Raw genomic sequence first — 19,385 nt, 5'->3', positions numbered from 1 at the left:
TAGTTCGCCTTTCCTCTGAGACCGAGTGGTTACGGGGGCGGGGGTGGGAGGTGGAGAAGAACGGGAATTAAAGGACAGTGGCGGTTTTGGAAGAACATTTAACTCTTTCGAGGAGAGAAAAGTTATTATGTCCGCGTAACAATCCACGATTCAGTAATTTTTGAAAAAATCCCTGTATTTGTGAGACACACCTTTGGTTATTTTCAAAGTAATTTTCTACACTATGCACAATTCTGAGATGAGATTGATGCTGCTGAGGAAACCAAGGCTCAGGAAGACCACGCAGGCAAAACCCAGGTCTCTGGAACCGAACTTCATAGAGTTCGTTCAGGCCACTACCCTCGGGGAAAGGAAGTCAATATTAGAGATGAGATTTTAGGTGGACATCCAGAAGTGGAAAAGTTCAACCTCCCAGTCGTCAGAGGTCCCAGGCCTGAAAAGGATTTGGATTTCCCGAGAAAGACGAGCTATCGCAGGGAACGGAGAGAAAGTGGCGACACAGAGAATCCTTTGTCCCGCAGCGGGAGTGACCTGCGGAGGGGGCAGGAGCAGCTTTGGGCCGGAGGGGCTTCGGCTCGGCTCGGCCCCTCTTGGATGGGCCCTGGTCCCCTGTGGGGAGCTCGCCCCCCGCCCCACCACTGACGGACACACCCCGCCCCCGCCCGGAGCCCCCCAAGGGGCAGCCGTCCCGCGAGGCCCTGTCCAGGCTGCAGGACCCCGGGCTCGGCCATGGGCGGACTGCGCTGCAGTGGCCCCCCCAGTCCGCCCGGGGCGCTGTGGCTGTGGCTGGTCCAAAGCGGGTGGCGAAGCCTTGGGGAGGGGAGGGGAGGGGAGGGGAGGAGTGAGGAGGGGAGAGGGGAGTGTTGGAGGCGCCCGAGCCGAGCCAGGTCAGCCGGGCGGGCGGGGAGGAGGAGGAGCCGGGGCGTGCTGGCGGGCGGCCGGGTGGCGGCGGCGGCATGGCGGAACCGAGCGGGGCCGAGACGAGGCCCCCCATTCGGGTCACCGTCAAGACACCCAAGGACAAGGAGGAAATCATGATCAGCGATCGAGCCTCGGTCAAGGAGGTAGTACGGGTGAGGGGGTGGCGGGGAGGAGGGGTCCACGAAGAGAGGGGGTGGTTCTGGACGGTAGTGCGTACGGAGGGTCTGGGAGAGGAGGACGGGGCCCCAGCAGGCACTCGGAGGAGCTGGAGGGAAGGAAAGGCGGGTAGGGGGCGTTCTGCGAGGGTAGTCTGGGGGAGCGTGGCGCGTGTTGGGGAAGGGAAGCCAGGGTTTGCCTTGTGGCCTGGACTGGGGGCGTGGTGGAGAGTGGGGTGGGGACACCTTGAGCAGGGAAGGGGGAAGTGTTTGAGGGGAGTGTGCGCCCCGGTTGCTGGTCTGGGTTCGAGGCGTCGAGGCTGAATGGGGGCCGGGCATGGTGCTGAGCCCCGAGAGCGGGCGGGGGGCGCTGCGGAGAGCTGCGTGCTCTGCCGCGGGGTCGGTCGGGGCAGGATTTCCCTCTGCCCAGATGCTTCTTGCTCTTTCAAATCCAGGCGGTTACATTTGGTTCTCAGCCCCTACGGGATTTGCACAGTGTGCAGTAGGTGTTCAATAAAATCGTATTGAATGAGGGAATACTGCATGTATTCGCCACCTCCCAATGGCTGCTCCAGAATTTCACATGGGCAGGGCTTAAGATAGGCCTTCTGGGTGGGAGGGAGGATATGGAAGCTACCTGTGTTTTTTTCGCAAGTGCACTGTTTTTACTTAGAGTATATGTTTGTTTTGATTGGGGGTGGTGGTGGTGATAGATTTGGGAGTCTTAATTTCCCAAATCAGCCTTTAGTATCATCACTGCCCCTCCAACCTTATAAAATGACTACATTTTCAGGATTTAAGTTTGTTTTCCCGCAAAGCTGGATTTTAAATCAGCTCCAATTGAGAGGCAGTATGTTGGTTAAGAGCCTGGGCTTTGATGTATAGAGGAGTGCAGCCCTGGTCCGTTTGGCTCAGCAGTTAGAGCATCAGCCCTCGATTGGAAGGGTCCTGGGTTCGATTACTGGTTAAATAGGTGGATTGCAGGTTCAATCCCTGCCCTGGTTGGGGTCCTGCAGGGTCCTGCGGAAGGCAACTAATCCAAGACACATCATTGTTTCTCCCTCCCTCCCACTCTATCTAAAAATCAATGGGAAAATATCCTTGGGTGAGGGTTAACAACAACAACAACAAAAAAGACCTGAGTCCAGTCTGCCCTGGCAAGTTTCCTAACTACTCAGATTCTCTTTTCTCATCTTTAAAATGGAGGTAATAATTAATGTATAGCTCATGGGACTTACTCTTAACTCATGTTGTAGTTGTTATAAGCATGCTGGGAATAAAGAGGGGAGAGAAACTTGGGGTCTGAAAAGAGAAGGCTGAGGGACAGGGCCTAGGTCCAAGGCTGCTGAAAGAGCTGAGATAGAGTGATGTCCAGGCAGTAACCTACCTCACAGGGAATTGGGCAGAGGGACTGAAGAGGGAGGAACAGATAGCAGCAAGGGCTTCCTGGGGCGGGAGACCCTGGAGGAGAGTTAAGAGAGGAGCCTCTCATTAGTGGGTTAACCATCTCCTTGGTTAAGAAAGGAGCTGCTGCCCTGGCCGGTTTGGCTCAGCGGTTAGAGCGTCGGCCCGCGGACCAGAGAGGCCCCGTTTCCGTTCCCGCTAAGGACATGTACCTCGGTTGCAGTTTGTCCCTGGCCCTGGTTGGGGTTGTGTGGGTGGCAACCAGTCCATGTGTCTCTCTCACATCGATGTTTCTCTCTCTCTCTCTCCCCTCTCTCTCCCCCTCTCTCCCTCTGTCTGAGGATAAATGCAAAAAAAAAAAAGTCCTTGGGTGAGGATAAAAAAAAAAAAGAAAGAAAAAAGCTGCTTATTGCAGCTGGAGGAATGGAGTCAAGACTGCAGAAAGGACTTCCCACAACTAGAGGTGGGAGGAAAGAATGCTGAGGCTCTTGAAGAAGGGTCTCTGGTGGATGGAGTCCAGGTAACCTTTGTAGTGATCTCTTCCTTTTGATCACAGTTCAAAGAGGAAATCTCCCGGAGGTTTAAGGCTCAGCAGGATCAGCTGGTCCTGATCTTCGCAGGCAAGATCCTCAAGGACGGGGACACATTGAACCAGCATGGAATCAAGGATGGGCTTACTGTCCATCTGGTCATCAAGACCCCTCAAAAGTAAGTTCAGGCCATGGCCTGTTTGGCTCAGTGGTTAGAGCGTTGGCCTGCAGTTTGGAGACACCCTGGTTCAGTTCCCCCTAAGGGCACATACCTCAGTTGCAGTTTGTCCCTGGCCCTGGTTGGGTCATGTGGGTGGCAACCACTCGATGTGTCCCTTTCACGTCGATGTTTCTCTCTCCCTCCCACTCTGTCTGAACAAAATATCGAAAAATGTCCTCAGGTGAGGATAAAAAAAAAAAGGTAAGTTCAGGAGAGGAGGGGGTCCAGCTTCTGATTGGACCACTTTTTCCTGTCTGATACTTTCTCACTCATCACTCAACTGTGCCTAGAGGGCCTATACCAAGACCCAGGAAAGTGGCTCTCGAATGGGTTGCCAGGCAAGCTTATGATCTCACTTGCAGGGGAAGGGATCCTGACTTATGTCTCCCAGAATGCCCTGAAGACAGATGATACTAGCTCCTCCTTCCCTCTGTGATTTACTGACTATCCCCTAGCATCACCCCACCCCAGCCTCAGTGTTGCTTAGGATGCAGCCTGGGATGGGGCAGTAGCTGCACACCACACATAGAGATGGTTGTCTTCCCACTTCTTGTGTTCATGTAAACTAGGATCTTCTTTCTTGGTCCTCAGGGCTCAAGATCCGGCTGCTACCACTGCGTCTTCCCCCTCTACTCCAGACCCTGCCTCAGCACCCTCCACCACGCCTGCTTCACCTGCCACCCCTGCCCAGCCCTCCACCTCTGGCAGTGCCACTTCGGATGCTGGCAGTGGAAGCCGGAGGAGCAGTGGGGGGGGTCCCTCTCCAGGGGCTGGGGAGGGCCCTCCCAATGCTACCGCATCCATACTCTGTAAGCCCTTAGGGACTGAGGATTGGGGGAGAGCCAAGAGAAGGGAGAAACATGGTCCCCACTCATGGTCTGATGGGGATAGAGGACCCCTTGACATAGGGCTTCCCAGATAAGGGGAGCATGGGCAAATGTTAGAGTGAGGGAGAAGATAGGGATGGAGACATGGGAAACCCTGGGTGAGGATATTATAGGTAGGGGCAAAAATGGGTCCAATAGAAGCCAGTTGGGGAATATTGATTTACTCAACAGGCCATCAGTGGTTGCCCTCTTTGTTCTCAAGACTATACCCTGCTCCCAGTCTCGGCCTCCAAAGAGGGCTCAGTCTAGCAGGCTGATATCCCTGCCGCAATAGATCAGGGCTGGGGCTGCAGGAATGACTGGAAAAGGGAGGTGTGAGAAGCAGAGGGGGCCTATCTTTGAGACCGGAACTCAGTGGCTTTGACCAGGTGGGGGAAGGGCTCCTGTGGCAGACTGTGACTCTGCCCCCTCCCTGCAGCTGGCTTTGGGGGCATCCTAGGCCTGGGCAGCCTGGGTCTGGGCTCAGCCAACTTCATGGAGCTGCAGCAACAGATGCAGAGGCAGCTGATGTCCAATCCTGAGATGCTGTCACAGATCATGGAGAACCCCCTGGTTCAAGACATGATGTCTAACCCTGACCTGATGCGCCACATGATCATGGCCAACCCGCAGATGCAGCAGCTGATGGAGCGGAACCCTGAGATCAGCCACATGCTCAACAACCCCGAGCTGATGAGGCAGGTGGGTGTGAGAGAGGTTGGGGTGGGGGTGTGGAAGACACCTGCACCTAGCTGTGCCTGACTGGCCTTTCCCCACCTTGCCCTACCTTGATTTATTCATTTGTTTAGCAGCCATGTTTTACACACTTGGGGTACAGTGATGAAAAGATACAGGCCTAGTCCTGGTCGGTTTGGCTCAACGGTTAGAGCGACGGCCTGCGGTCCAGAGAGACCCAGGTTCGGTTCCCGCTAAGGGCATGTACCTCGGTTGCAGTTTGTCCCTGGCCCTGGTTGGTCGTGCAGGTGGCAGCCACTTGATGTGTCCCTTTCATGTCGATGTTTCTCTCTCTCTCTCTCTCTTCCTCTCTCTCCCTCCCTCTTCCTCCCATTCTATATGAACAAAAAATGGAAAAATGTCCTCAGGTGAGGATAAAAAAAAAAAAGATACAGGCCTAGCTTTTCAGGAACTCTTGGTCTTAAAAGGAAATGGGATAAGTAAGCAGGCAATTACAATACAGTGTGGTTGGTACTATCATACAGATAGTCATAGGATCCCCCAGGAGCACAGAGAGTAGGTCTTGACACTATCCTGGGGAGTCTGAGGAGGCTTCTAGAGGAAATGTCACCCAAGCTGAGATCCAAGGGAGGAAACATGAACCAGAAGAAGAAAAAGAGAAGAGTGTTTGGGGCTGAGGCACAGCAAGTGAAAAGGCCTGGGAGTAAAAGATGGTAGGGTATTTGGGGAGCATTAAGGCTAGGCAAGGCCAGGTGGGTAAGGGAGACCCAGGTGAGGCAGTTTTGTGTTGGTCTCTGGGAGTTCCATCTCATTACCCAGTTCACCAGGTGTCAAGGAAAGACAACCTCAGCAGAGCTGTGGACACCAGTGCTAGATTCACCAGAAGATAAGTTTCATCAGGACAAGGATTTGCAAGTGTTTTGTTCACTGTCTAAAATAGTGCATGTATATAGTAGTTATTCAATAAGTATTTATTGAATACGAGATCAGAGTAGTGTCTTAGACATAAGGATATCTTAGAAGAGGCAAGAGTAGAGCAAATTTGGGAAGAAGGACAGGGAAGGCATTGGATAGGAACAAGAAGTAGCCATATTCATTTTTTCTATCATATACTGCTGTCCCCTGGAGTTGACTCAGGTTCCCCATTATTGAGAGTGAAACATTGGCTCTAAAGAGAAAGCCCCATCCTGTTTCTCACATTTAGTCAAGCCAAAGACCTGCAAATGGGGGTTAAAGGGTGTTGGTAGCATTGTCCCAGCTTGAATCCTTTCCCTCCTTAACTCATTTAGCAGGAAGCAGAGTTTGGTGTTGGTCAGACAGATTAACCTGGCCTTGACACTTGGCTCCACCACTAACTGGCTGTGTGTTCCCAGGCAGTGAGTCTCTGAGCCTATTTTCTTATTTTTATTTTTTTTATTGATTTTAGAGAGAGAGGAAGGGAGAGGGAGAGAAAGATAGAAACATCTATGAGAAAGAACATCAATTGGCCACCTCCTGCATGCCCCCCCCCCCGCAACTGGGGATTTGGCCCACAACCTGGGCATGTGCCCTGACCAGGAATCAAACCGGTGACCTCTTGGTGCATGGGACTATGCTCAACCACAGCTACACCGGCTGGGCTCTGAGCCTATTTTTTATTCTACAAAATAGGGACAGAAATACCTACCGAAATACCATTTATTATGGGGATTAAATGACTTGAATTCTGTAAATTACTTAGTCCAGTGCCTGTATGTAGTAGGTGCTCCATAGGTGTTAATTTTCTCTTCTGCCTCCTCCCCTTTCTTTCTTTCTTTTTTTTTTTTTAATCCTCACCTGAGGACATTTTTCAACATTTTGTTGAGATAGAGTGGGAGGAAGAGAGAGAGAGAGAAACATCGATGTGAAAGGAACACATCGAGTGGCTGCCACCCACACGACCCAACCAGGGCCGGGGACAAACTGCAACCGAGGTACATGCCCTTAGCGGGAACCGAACCCGGGTCTCTCCGGACCACAGGCCGATGATCTAACCGCTGAGCCAAACCGGCCAGGGCCTCCTCCCCTTTCTTATGTCCATTCTTATTCAATTTCCTTGTGCTCCCTGATCCCTGACACTTCTATGGAACCCCTGAACCTGAGGGAGGGAAGCTGTTCCCCTCACCGCTTCTGGGATCATTGCACCTCACTAGAAAAAGCCAGCCAGAATGCCCATAGGGAAGCATGATTGGAGCCAAGATGACAGTATAGGAATGAAGTCTAGTTTACCCTGCTCTACTGCTATAGGGCAGATCTTGGACTCTGGACCCTGGTCCTGATGCAGGCCTCCTCCTCTGAGCCCACCCTGTTGCAGGCTTGGTTCTCCCCTAGCTCTAGGGCTCATTCTGTCTCTCTACCTTCTCCACCAGACAATGGAGCTTGCTCGAAATCCAGCCATGATGCAGGAGATGATGCGGAACCAGGACCGGGCCCTCAGCAACCTGGAGAGCATCCCTGGAGGGTATAATGCCCTCCGTCGCATGTACACTGACATCCAGGAGCCCATGTTCAGTGCTGCCCGGGAACAGGTGGGGCCAGGGGCAGGGGCGGTGGGTGGGTTGTCTGAACTGAAGATTTCCTACCTCCAAACACAGGCGAGCCTGGGGTACTGTCTGCTCCCTTTCCAGTCCCACTCCACCCCCCAAGGGTGGGCCTTGGCTTGAAAATGGTTCTCACAATGCATAGTCAGGGATGGTCCAACTTGGCTTGGGACTGAGGCACTAGAGCAGAATGTAGGGAAGTGGGTGAGGGTTAGAGTCCGAGGGATATGATGTTGTTCTGACAGACTTCTTGCACCAGGGGCTTGAAGGTTGTGGGGTAAGCCTGGAGTCAAACAGCTGATCCCAGCACAGTGTCTCAAGTGTGGTCCATAGATCACCTGTAGCAGAATTACCTAGGGAGCCTGTTGATGGTGAGATTCCTGGTCCCCACCTTGGAGCTACTTATTGACTCGATCTTTGGAATCAGCCTCTGGGATTATACCCTTTTAAAAATGCTTTATGAATTCTTTCCAAATATACAGCAAATATAGATAAAAATAGAGCATTCTGTTGTATCCATGTTGCCCTAACATATTGCCATATATAGTTTCAGTGCCTTTTTGGGTTCTTTTTCTTTATTTTTTAAGTTTAATTTACATTAAATACATTATACATTTATATGTTTCAAAATTCAAAAGGTAGCCTTGGCCGGTGTGGTTCAGTGGTTAGAACATTGGCCCTCGCACTGAAGTCTCAGGTTTGATTCTTGGTCAAGGGCCTGTCCCTGGGTTGCAGGTTGATCCCCAGCTTGCAGGAGGCAACTGATCACTGTGTCTCTCTCACATTGATGTTTCTCTTTCTTTCCCTCTGTCCTTCCCTCCTTTCCACTCTCTCTGAAAAATCAATGGAAAATATCCTCGGGTGAGGATTCACCAAAATAAATAAATAAATAAATAAAATTCAAAAGGTACACAAAGTAAACAAAAGGGTATACAAAAAGCATGGAAAGAAATATGACCTCAATACATTATTTAAAAGGGATCCTTCTGTTTTCTTCTCCCAAACACTTCTTTCCTGCCCCAAGTTAATGAATGTTAATATTTTGTATGTTTTCCTACACATATGTAATATTTACAGATAAGACGTTATAGGTAGAATGTAGCCTTCTCTTATGGCTTTCTTTCCTTTTCCAGAGCTAACTACCACCTGAAGTTAGTGTCTTTTCATTTTGATTATTTTATTGCCTATATATGTGTCCATAAATAATCTGTAGTTTTGTTTTGCATATTTTCAACTGTATAGATGTGATATCATGCTGTTCATATAATTTTTTCTTTTTTTTACTTTTTTTTTTTTTTTTCCATTTTTTGTACAGATAGAGTGGGAGGGAGAGAGAGGAAGGGAGAGAGAGAGAGAAACATCGACGTGAAGGGACACATCGAGTGGCTGCCACCCGCACGACCAACCAGGGCCGGGGACAAACTGCATCCGAAGTACGTGCCCTTAGCGGGAACCGAACCCGGGTCTCTCCGGACCACAGGCCGGCGCTCTAACCGCTGAGCCAAACTGGCCAGGGCTGTTCATATAATTTTTAACTTGCTTTTTAAACATTTAAAAAATGTATTGCAGGATAATATAGTGACTGAAAGGTGCACATAAAGTGTACAACTTGATGGATTTTCACAAACTGGACACACCCCACCCAGTGGGATCATGGGATCTCACATTATTGTTATTATTTTTGTTTTTGTGGTACGTGCCCCTAGTGGGAACCGAACCCGGGACTCTCTGGTCCGCAGGCCGATGCTCAACCGCTGAGCCAAACTGGCCAGGGCGGATCTCACATTATTTTTAACTTGTGGAAAGGAAAAAGCGCCATATCCTGAGTGGTCTGTGATATCCCATCGGATTCCTTGTTCATGCTGCATCTGTCCTATACCAAGTCTCCACAAATGAGTGAATGTCTTTCTGACTCTATTCAGTCCCACTGGTCTGTCTGTCTGTCCCTGCAGTGATACCACATTGTCTTATTTAAGTCAGTATCTGGAGGAGTGAATCCCCCAACTATTCTTCAATATCATCTTGGTTATTTTGGGGATTACTCTCAAAATTTATAAACTGCTTGTAGGGATCAACTGTTAAATTTTAAAGGAATTTATTTGTTTATTTTACATTTTACTTAAGTATTTAATTTAAAATATATATCAAAGTAATACATTTACCTAGTTTTAAAAAAATCAAGTAGTTGCCTGGCTGGTGTGGCTCAATGGATTGAGCATCGTTCCATGCACAGAGAGGTCCCAATTCAATTCCTGGGCAGGGCACATGCCCGGGTTATGGGCTTGATCCCCAGTGGGGGGTGTGCATGAGGAAGCCGATTGATGTTTCTCTCTCACATTGATGTTTCTATCTCTCTCTCCCTTCCTCTCTCTCTAAAAAAATCAATAAAAACATATTTTAAAAAATTAAAATTAACCGATTGCTCAGTGGTTAGAGCGTCAACTCTAATGTGAGAAACATTGATGTGGTCCAGAGAGACCCGGGTTTGGTTCCCACTAAGGGCACATACTTCGGTTACAGTTTGTCCCCAGCCCTGGTTGGGTCGTGTGGGTGGCAGCCACTCAATGTGTCCCTTTCCCATCGATGTTTCTCTCTCTCTTCCTCCCACTCTATCTGAACAAAAAATGGAAAAATGTCCTTAGGTGAGGATAAAAAAATAAAATTAAATTAAAATTAAAAAGACCAAGTAGTTGAGAGAGACTTATAATAAGCACTGCATCTAATTCTGATGTGACCCTAAGGTGTGTGACCCTCTCTCTGGTTTAGCTAAAAGAACATAGCATTGAGCATCAACAAACCTGGGTTCAAATACCTGGCTTCACCATTTTCGAGTGATGTGATTTTAAGTGAGTTTCCTAACCTCTGTAAGCCTTGGCTTCCTCATTTTCAAAATGGAGGCAATATATTATAGCAGTGATACTCAATCATTTTGGTCTCAGGATCCCTTTATCCTCTTAAAAGTTATTGAGGATCCCAAAAAGCTTTTGTTTGTGTGGGTTAGATCTGCTGATATTCACTGTATGTAAAATAAAACTAAGAAAATTGTAATATTTATTAATTCATTTTTTAAATAAGTTCATCAAATATTAACCTAAATAGCATACGTATTCTTTTGAAAATAACTGTATTTTCCAAATCAAAACTTGATTTTTTATTTTATTTTAAACTATGTTTTTATTGATTTTTTTTTTTTTATCCTCACCCGAGGACATTTTTGCATTTCAGATAGAGCAGGAAGGAAAGAGGGAGGGAGAGAGAGAGAGAGAAACATCAATGCAAGAGAGACACATTGACTGGTTGCCACCCACACAACCCCTACTGGGGCAAGGAGCAAACTGCAACCGAGGTACGTGCCCTTAGCAGGAACCGAACCTAGGTCTCTCTGGACCGCAGGGTGACACTCCAACTACTGAGCCAAACCGGCCAGGGTGGCTTTATTGATTTTGTTTAAAAACAGAAAGGAGAGCGAGAGATAGAAACATTGATGTGAGAGAGAAGCATCGATTGGCTGCCTCCTGCATGACCCCTACTGGGGATCGAGCCCGCAACCCAGGCATGTGCCCTGACTGGGAATCGAACTGGGACTGCTCAGTCCATGGGCTGACCCTCAATCCACTGAGCCACAACAGCTGGCCTTTATTTTATTTGGGAAAAAAAAAAAAGTGTGTGTGTGTGTGTGTGTGTGTATGTGTATATATATACACACACACACACACACATATATATTTTATCCTCACCCAAGGACATTTTTCCATTTTTTGTTCAGATAGAGTGGGAGGGAGAGAGAGAAACATCGATGTGAAAGGGACACATCAAGTGGTTGCCACCCAACCAGGGCCAGGGACAAACTGCAACTGTGTTACATGCCCTTAGCAGGAACCGAACCCAGGTCTCTCTGGACTGCAGGCCGACACTCTAACCGCTGAGCCAAACTGGCCAGGGCTATTTTTTTCTTTATGGATTTTAGAGAGAAAGGAAGGGAGAGGGAGAGAGAGAAACATTGATGAGAGAGAACATGGATCAGCTGCCTTCTGCATGTCCCCCACTGGGGATCAGTCCATAACCCAGGCATGTGCCCTGACTGGAAATCAAATGGGTGACCTCTTGGTGCATAGTCCAACACTCAACCACTGAGCCACACCGGCCAGCCCCAAATCAAAACTTTAGGGGAAAGAGTGGCCTTGTTTTACTTTTTTTTTCTTCCTTTTACAATGTATTTTTTTGTTGTTTTTTGTTTGATTTCTATATGTGCCCTGACTGGGTATTGGAACTGTAACCTTGGCATATTGGGATGATGCTCTAACCAACTGAGCTATCTGGCCAGGGCCTGTCTTATATTTTTGCAGATCTCTTTAATGTGTGGCTACAAGACAGCTGGATTCTCTGATCTTCTGCTTTGTTCAGTCCGCTGCAGTGTCACATTATATATGTAGCCCTTGGAAAACTCCACTCAATACTCATGAGAGAATGAAAGTGAAAAATGCAAATAATGTCTTAGAATTATAAAAATAGTTTTGAACCTTACAGGGATCCTAGGACCACACTTTGAGAACTGGCATATTTGAGAGAGATTATAAACATTACAATAAATATAGCAAGCACATAGTAGATGTTCAATAAATGGCAGGTGTTATCACTATAGGGGGTTCAGGAAAAGAGACTCAGTCTTTAGGGTGTACCACGAAGAACAAAGCAGGGCCCAGAACTAGATGATGTTGGGTGCTAAGCAAGTTACCAGAACAGGAAATTTGAAACAGGGACAGAGACTAAAACTGGTACTTAGACTCTTGCCTGCAAGCCCTGTTATCTGAACAGGCATCTGGTAAGGTGGAGGAACCACAGCTCAGAGCAGGAAAGTCCTTCGTCAGCCCTGGTCCCTATGACCCACTTAGAATAAACAGAAAAAGTGACTGGATGTGAAACCACATGGGGAGGGGCTTAAGCTGCTCAGATACCTGCTTAGGTCAGGACTGCCTAGGAACTCAGGAAAGAGGCTGAGCAAGGGCAATAGGGTTTGGGACTTCCTGAGCAAGCACACCACTTGGACAGAGCTCTTTCCTGGGTGCTGGTGGGGCTAGAGGGAGGAGATTCAGATACTCTCTTGGGTGCACACCATATGATGGGTCCAGACCCTGGGATAGTCCTGAGTGACACAGTGGGAGCCCGGTGCTGAGGGGGACTGTTTAGCTGAAGCAGCTTGTTTGAGGAGGTAGGTTGGGAGGTGGAAGGAGGAGATTGAAGACCTAGGGAGGACATGCTCAGCCAGAGATGTGCTCCATTGTGGTGCTCCTGGAGGGACAGAACCCACTTAGGGGACTCAGGTGGTAAGGTAGAGGGCTCTAGGGAGTTAGTATTGTGCCAAGTGATTGGAAAAGGGGAAGTTGGAGGCAAATCATCATTGAAGTAAAAGCCAACAGTTAGTTGTTGAGCACCTACGAGTGTCAGGAACAGGGTGCGAAGGTGAGTCCGATGTCTCTGCACCTGAAGAGATAAGGAATTGTGTGTGTAAAGTACTGTGGAACACAGGAGACTACAGACCAAATATTTAGAGCCACCAGGAGAGATGGCAACTTTCCAGTTATCTGAGGGTTTCCATTATCCAGTTATCATCAGCCAGCTCCCACTCTGCAGGACAGGGGTGGTGCTGCCCACTGTGGGGCTAAAAACTGAGCTGAAGACTGCTAAGGTCCTAGATCTCTCTCCCTTTCCTGGGGAAGGGGAGGCTACTAGGTGATAGGAAAGAAAGGATGTAGCCCTTGTCCCTGATTTGTTTTTTCAGTCCTTAACCCGAAACCTTTCCCTCCTCCCAGTTTGGCAACAATCCCTTCTCTTCCCTGGCCGGGAACTCCGACAGCTCATCTTCCCAGCCTCTGCGGACTGAGAATCGAGAGCCCCTCCCTAACCCCTGGAGCCCCTCGCCCCCCACCTCCCAGGCCCCCGGGTCCGGTGGGGAGGGCACCGGAGGATCGGGGACCAGCCAGGTGCACCCGACAGTCTCGAACCCCTTTGGGATCAATGCGGCTAGCCTGGGGTCAGGTATGTCCTAGGGTGGAAGGAGCTTAGTGGGGTCACCGGGCAGTTCCTCTGGCCCAGGACTGAATGGGGTTCATACTGTTCCAGAATATTGAAGACAGAGGTGAGACTGTTGAAGCCATAGAGGGGGCTCTGCGGCCTGAGATAGTGGCTCTACCCCTCAGAGAGTGAGGGTTGGTAGACCATGCCCTGATAATCACTGAGAGAGACCTAAGTAATGGCTCATGAATAAACCAGGCCCCACCCTCTAAGCTCTTCAGCATGTGTGGTACTATCCAGTGTAAATGGGTCAGTTGGGATGGGGTGTGGGAGAGGAATCAGGGCAGACCTGGGCACAGGCAGATGTGAGGCTGGGGGAGAAGGATGTGCAGAGCAGCCATGTATGGAAGTACAGGTTATGCACTGCACAACCCTGGGGATATCCCATTTATCAACCCTGACTGTACTTATAACCCTGGAGATGTTTTTGGTAGATGCCCTGATTTCTCTGTAACCTGGGGAACATCTTGATTGAAAAAGTCCCTTCCCCTCTGTGCTTCAGTTCCCTTATTTATAAAATAAGGGAATTGAACCTGATCCACAATTTTTAAAGTGTGCTTTTGAGTTCTTAGGGGGTCTGGACCCTAGGATGAGGAGGAACCAAAGGGGGGAGGCTCCAGGCCTCCTGCTCCAGCACCAACCAGACTATTGATATTCTTGGTTTCTGTGTGAGATTTGGTTTGAGGAAAAGGGTCTCTGCTGCTAAGACAAGTTTGAAAATCATTGATCTAGGTGATCTTTAGTCGTATCCTTTCTAACTCTGACATTGTATGAGCTAGTGGAAGGAACAGGGCATGAATTGGACCCAGTTTGCAACTGGCTTGTCCTTAGCAAAGTGGATGGGAAAGGGCCAGGCCAAAGCAGGAGTCAGGAGAGACTTGGACTATGTCCCAGTACCTGGGTGCCCATTTTACCGTTGCCTTTTTGAGTTTTGTAACCAATCAGTGTCTAAAGTAAGGTAGATTGAAGCAAGGCATCTGGTTTCCATCTGGACCCCTTTTCTCCTGTTTGGTTTGTTTTTTCCTCTTTGCCTTAGGGATGTTCAACAGCCCAGAAATGCAGGCCCTGCTCCAGCAGATCTCAGAGAACCCCCAGCTGATGCAGAACGTGATCTCTGCCCCCTACATGCGCAGCATGATGCAGACACTCGCCCAGAACCCTGACTTTGCTGCTCAGGTATGGAACTGGTTCCAGGGGAGTGCACTGGGGGTAAATGTGGTCAAAACACTGGAGCCAGACTGCCTGGGTTTGTATCAAGCTTCATCACTGCCTAGCTGTGTAAGTTAAGCAAGTAGTTTAACCTCCCAGTTTCCTAATCTGTAAACTGGTGATAACAATAGTTCCTCATAGACTTGTGAGGATTAAGTGAGTTAATGCATACAAAGTGCTTTGAACTTGGAATGGCACACTGTAGGCACTGTGCACTGGGAGTGTTAGCTCTCGTCATCGTCAGACCCAGGGCTGAGCAGCCTGGCTCCTGATACTCATTATTGCCTGGAGTATAGTTCCATTTCCTCTCACTGTCCCACTTAGGCCTTCAGGATACTTTGAGATCCTTGGAAAAGCTGGCCAGATTTCCTGCAGTGGTAGGGGTGCTGAGGGAGACTGAGGCTGTGAGGGGAGTTCTTAGGGTGGGTAGGCCCAGGCCTCCCCCTACTACCTTGACCCCGGCAGATGATGGTGAACGTGCCACTCTTCGCGGGAAACCCCCAGCTTCAGGAGCAGCTCCGCCTGCAGCTCCCCGTCTTCCTGCAGCAGGTGAGTGGGGAGCCTAGAGAGGTGGAAATTGGCTGGGGTTGGACCCTGAAGCCCAAGGGGTGGAACTTCAGGGACAGGGCAGAGCTTGCCACTGGACTTGGTTTAGGCTGCTTCCTGTCTCCTGCCTCCTCCATTGCCTTTCTCTGCTTGTTTCCCACCAGATGCAGAACCCGGAGTCACTCTCCATCCTTACAAATCCCCGCGCCATGCAGGCGCTGCTGCAGATCCAGCAGGGATTGCAGACTTTGCAGACTGAGGCCCCTGGGCTGATACCCAGGTGAGGGTGGGTGGCAGGTGGACAGCAAGGTTCCAGCTACTTCTTTCTTCAACCCTTCCCTCTGTCACTCTGAGCAGCCATTGTGTCTCTCAGGGTCTGTTTTCCTGTTTGTTCCAATTGCTCTTCCTTCTGGATCTCATGTTCTGATCCCTTTCTCAGAGGCCATCTCCCACCTTTTGGTCTCTCCTGTCTGCAGCCTTGGCTCCTTCGGGATGTCCCGGACCCTCGTACCCTCAGCAGGCAGCAATGCCGGGCCTGTGCCTGAGGCTCCCACCTCCTCACCAGCCCCACCAGCCACTTCTCCCACTGGGGCTTCCAGTGCTCAACAGCAGCTCATGCAGCAGATGATCCAACTTTTGGCAGGAAGTGGAAGCTCCCAGGTACATGGGGTAGCAGAGCTGGTGCTGGAACCACCACTCTGTCCTGGTGGTGTCAGGTGACGGCAGAGCATCCTTTGGAATCAGCCAGACCTAGCTCTAGACCCCAGTCTGCCACTTTCTAGCCTTGGGCAAGTTACTGATCTTCCCTAAGTTCAGTTTCCACAGCTGTAAAATGGAGAGAATAGTAATAGCACTTACCATGTGCTTGGTACTGTTCTAAGTGCCTCATTTAATTTATTCCTCACAACAGCCTTGTGAGGAAGCTATTATTATAATTTCTGTGTTATAAAAAGAGAAAACTGAAGCCCAGAGAGATTAAGTGGCTTGCTCAGTCAAAAGCTAGTGGGCCCTGGCTGGTATTGCTCACTGGTTAGAGCATTGGCCCTCACACCAAAGGGTCGTGGGTTCGAGTCCCAGTCAAGGGCACATACTTAGGTTGCATGTCAATCCCCGGTCCCAGTCACGGCATCTGTGGGAGGCAGCCAGTCGATGCATCTCTCTTGCATTGATGTTCTCCACCCCCCCCCCCACACCCGCTTCCACTCTAAAAATCAGTGGAAAAAAATATCCTTGGGTGAGGATTAACAAAACAAAAATAGCTAGTAAATAATGGAGCCAAGATTCAAACCGAAGCATGCTGGCTCCAGAATTTATACTTTTGCTTATATTATGGGATTCTTTTGATAATTAAAGCAGCCTCCATCTCTGAGACCTAAGAAGAGGATTATGGGAGGTGAGGTAACTAAAGCCCTGGGTTACAAAGTCAAGGCTAGGGGTTTGGAGGATTGGGGATGACCTTGGGTAAGCCCTTTAACCTTGCTCCGGCCTTTGTGACTCATCTGGGGAAAGTCTTTCCACAGAAATTAAGTATGCCCAGCTCTGCAAAAGCTGAACCAAGTGATTGCTAAGATTCAGCCCAGCTTAAATTCTATGGATGGCATGGAGCACTGGATAGGGCTTTTGTACAGTAGCCAGGTGGCCTGTGATTGCTGGGCTCCTTCCAGGTTTGAGAGTCTTCTGTTCATGATCTAGGCTGGTGCTTCTTAAACATCTCTTGGGAAAACACTTGCAGGAGATGTTTATAGGAGTGTCAAATATGAAAACCCTTCTCTTTTGTAAATAACTGTTTTTATTGATTGGTTAAAATTAAACTGGTTCTTTTTTACCTGGGGCCATTCTCTGGCCTTTAACATGACTGTATGTGTGATGATGGCTAGGAGGGGTTTAGAGGTGGTGTTTAGCATGTATCTCCCCCACCATAGAGCATTTGGCGTTTGGAGTACCTGTTAACCTCTCCAAACTGTTGATGGAAAGCAGTTCGGAATGTAAGCTGACCGAAGCCTATCTGTTACTTTGAAATTTTAAGAAAGACACTCCCACCTTATTATTGCACAGTTGTAGTGAGACTTAAGACCCAGGCCCCTTGGTCCCCATTTGCAGCTCACCCCACCCTGCTCCACTGGTTGACTCTGAGGGTGTTCGAGAAGACCTACAGGTTGTCTTCTCTTCATTATAAACCCCCAGCTTCTGAAGTTGTCCTGTATCCACTTCACAAGGCCTATCCCCTGTAGGTGCAGACGCCGGAAGTGAGATTCCAGCAGCAGCTAGAGCAGCTCAACGCCATGGGCTTCATCAACCGCGAGGCTAACCTGCAGGCCCTGATTGCCACAGGAGGGGACATCAATGCGGCTATTGAGAGACTCCTGGGCTCTCAGCTCTCCTAATCCTGTGGCCTGTGCCTCCTGCTTCTCCCTTCCCTGGATGCCAGGCATTGGTTCCTGTCAGCTCCTTCCCTCTGCAGCTTGTCATCCTTCTGTCTTCTTCCTGTTCTCTCCAGACAGCAGGGTGGCTTTAGAGGTGTGGACCCCAACCCGGTAGCTCTGTCTGAGAATTTTGGTTCTACTGCTACATCTCTTACAGAATCTTTTCTCCTGGTCCTGCTTGAGCAGAACTATTGAAATGGTTTTCAGAGTTTTATTGATTGGCTCCACAACCACCTTTGCAATCTTCCAACTTCTCAGTGGCAGCACAGAGTTGAAGGAGGAACCAACACTCTGGTTTATTGGAACATGGTCTTTCACCTATACCACTAGGATTTTGCTTGTATTATGTTTGCTTTTGGTAACTTTCTTCCTTCTTTCTTTCCTCATCCCCTCTCACCTCCAACCTAACCAGTGCTAGAACTTCATACTCTGAAGGAGAGGCAGATGAAGCAGGCTGAAATTTTCTTCCTCACTCCCTAGTCTGGACATCCAGCACTTTTAATGGGGTCGTTTGGGACTTCCAGGGGGAGGAAGATGCCTGTTCTTCCTGTCTGAAGGAGGAGATAAGACACAGCCCTCTGAACAAGGGTATAACAAGCCCAGTGGAGATTAGTATACAGGAGGGCATGAGATTTCTGGAGGAAGAGAGTGGGTAAAATAGACTGAATAAAAGGATTGGAAGTTGGAATTTGCAGTTAGGGAGTGGAAGAACTAATTGTTCTTTTAGGCAGGGGAGTCCTGGCTCAGGCCTGGCAGAGGAGACAGATGCTAATGGAACTTGAGTTGAAAGGGCCTCAGTGAAGCTAAGCAATATGGCTCACAAGGGGCCACACTGGCTCCATTTCCTCAAACACACATGCTATGTACACACTCACACACATTTCTGTGAACCCAGGACCTACCTGTGTCCCCAAGTACCAGTGATTGGAGCCCCCCTCAAAAGAAATGAAGTAGAGTGGGGTCTGTTTCAGCAGTGAGTGTGTGTGGGTTGAGTGGAAGGGTGGATTCTTTACTGATTTCTGGTTCAGAGCTCCTCCCACCAGAGAAGTAGGCAGAGGGCTAGTCCAGGACAGGAATGCATACAGACCAAGGAGCTATGCCCCTTGGGCCTCTAGATGCTGGGTAACCCAAGGGTAGTGTGGACACTCCTGAAGCTGCCAGGGCTGTGATCAGCACCATTACACTCCTCTCATAGTTGCTTTCAGGGAATGGTAGAAGGGTCTTTCTCTCTGGAACCCTTGGCCTTTGGCATTCTAGCTCCTGCCCTTTGAGTTCTTCACTATTTCCCTCCAGGCTAGAAAGTTCCATCTGAAAAAGGAAAGGAGAGGGTGACCATGCTGCCTTGGATCTGGAATTGGGGATGACTCTACTGGAGCACAGAGGAGGCTCATATCACCTCCTCTCTCTGCTACTTAGCCCGGTAGCTTGGAGGACCCATGGCTGAGACTATGGAGGCATGAAAAACAGAATTTTCTCCAAGTGGGAAAGGGCCCCAAGCAATCCAGAGAGGATGTCCGCGTGGCTTCCCTCCATCCTTCCCTCAGCTCCCACACTGGCCTTTGTAAATAAATGGTGTGGTCTTTGTTGTGAGTGTGTCTTAGTGTTTGTTTTCTGGGTTGTGGGGGTGGAGGCTAGCTGAAGACATCTTGGTTTTAGAGGGTTTTTATAAAGAGGTTCTAGAGGAATTTGACATTGGGTTCAGTTACCACAGACCTTAAGAAACATTGAATGTTAAGAGATAACTGGTCATGGGGGTGTCTATAATCCATGGTAAACCATAGATGT

At 49.1% G+C, this 19,385-nt stretch overlaps 1 protein-coding gene across 1 annotated transcript; it reads left to right on the top strand.

Annotated features, from left to right (window-relative positions):
- Positions 1-942: 942 nt before the first annotated feature.
- On the top strand, positions 943-19,169 carry UBQLN4 (ubiquilin 4). Its single transcript, XM_036272416.1, has 11 exons — positions 943-1,064; positions 3,037-3,188; positions 3,822-4,039; positions 4,536-4,798; positions 7,180-7,338; positions 13,161-13,386; positions 14,459-14,598; positions 15,097-15,180; positions 15,342-15,457; positions 15,654-15,837; positions 17,409-19,169. The coding sequence occupies exons 1-11, from the start codon at positions 957-959 to the stop codon at positions 17,559-17,561; spliced, it is 1,803 nt and encodes a 600-aa protein (XP_036128309.1). The 5' UTR covers positions 943-956; the 3' UTR covers positions 17,562-19,169.
- Positions 19,170-19,385: the final 216 nt, after the last annotated feature.

The sequence above is a fragment of the Molossus molossus genome, unplaced genomic scaffold (genome assembly GCF_014108415.1).
Source record: "Molossus molossus isolate mMolMol1 unplaced genomic scaffold, mMolMol1.p scaffold_m16_p_20, whole genome shotgun sequence".
NCBI classification, from domain to species: Eukaryota; Metazoa; Chordata; class Mammalia; order Chiroptera; family Molossidae; genus Molossus; species Molossus molossus.
Note: the sequence above shows the minus strand (reverse complement) of the source record. Positions and strands in the feature narration are given on the sequence as shown.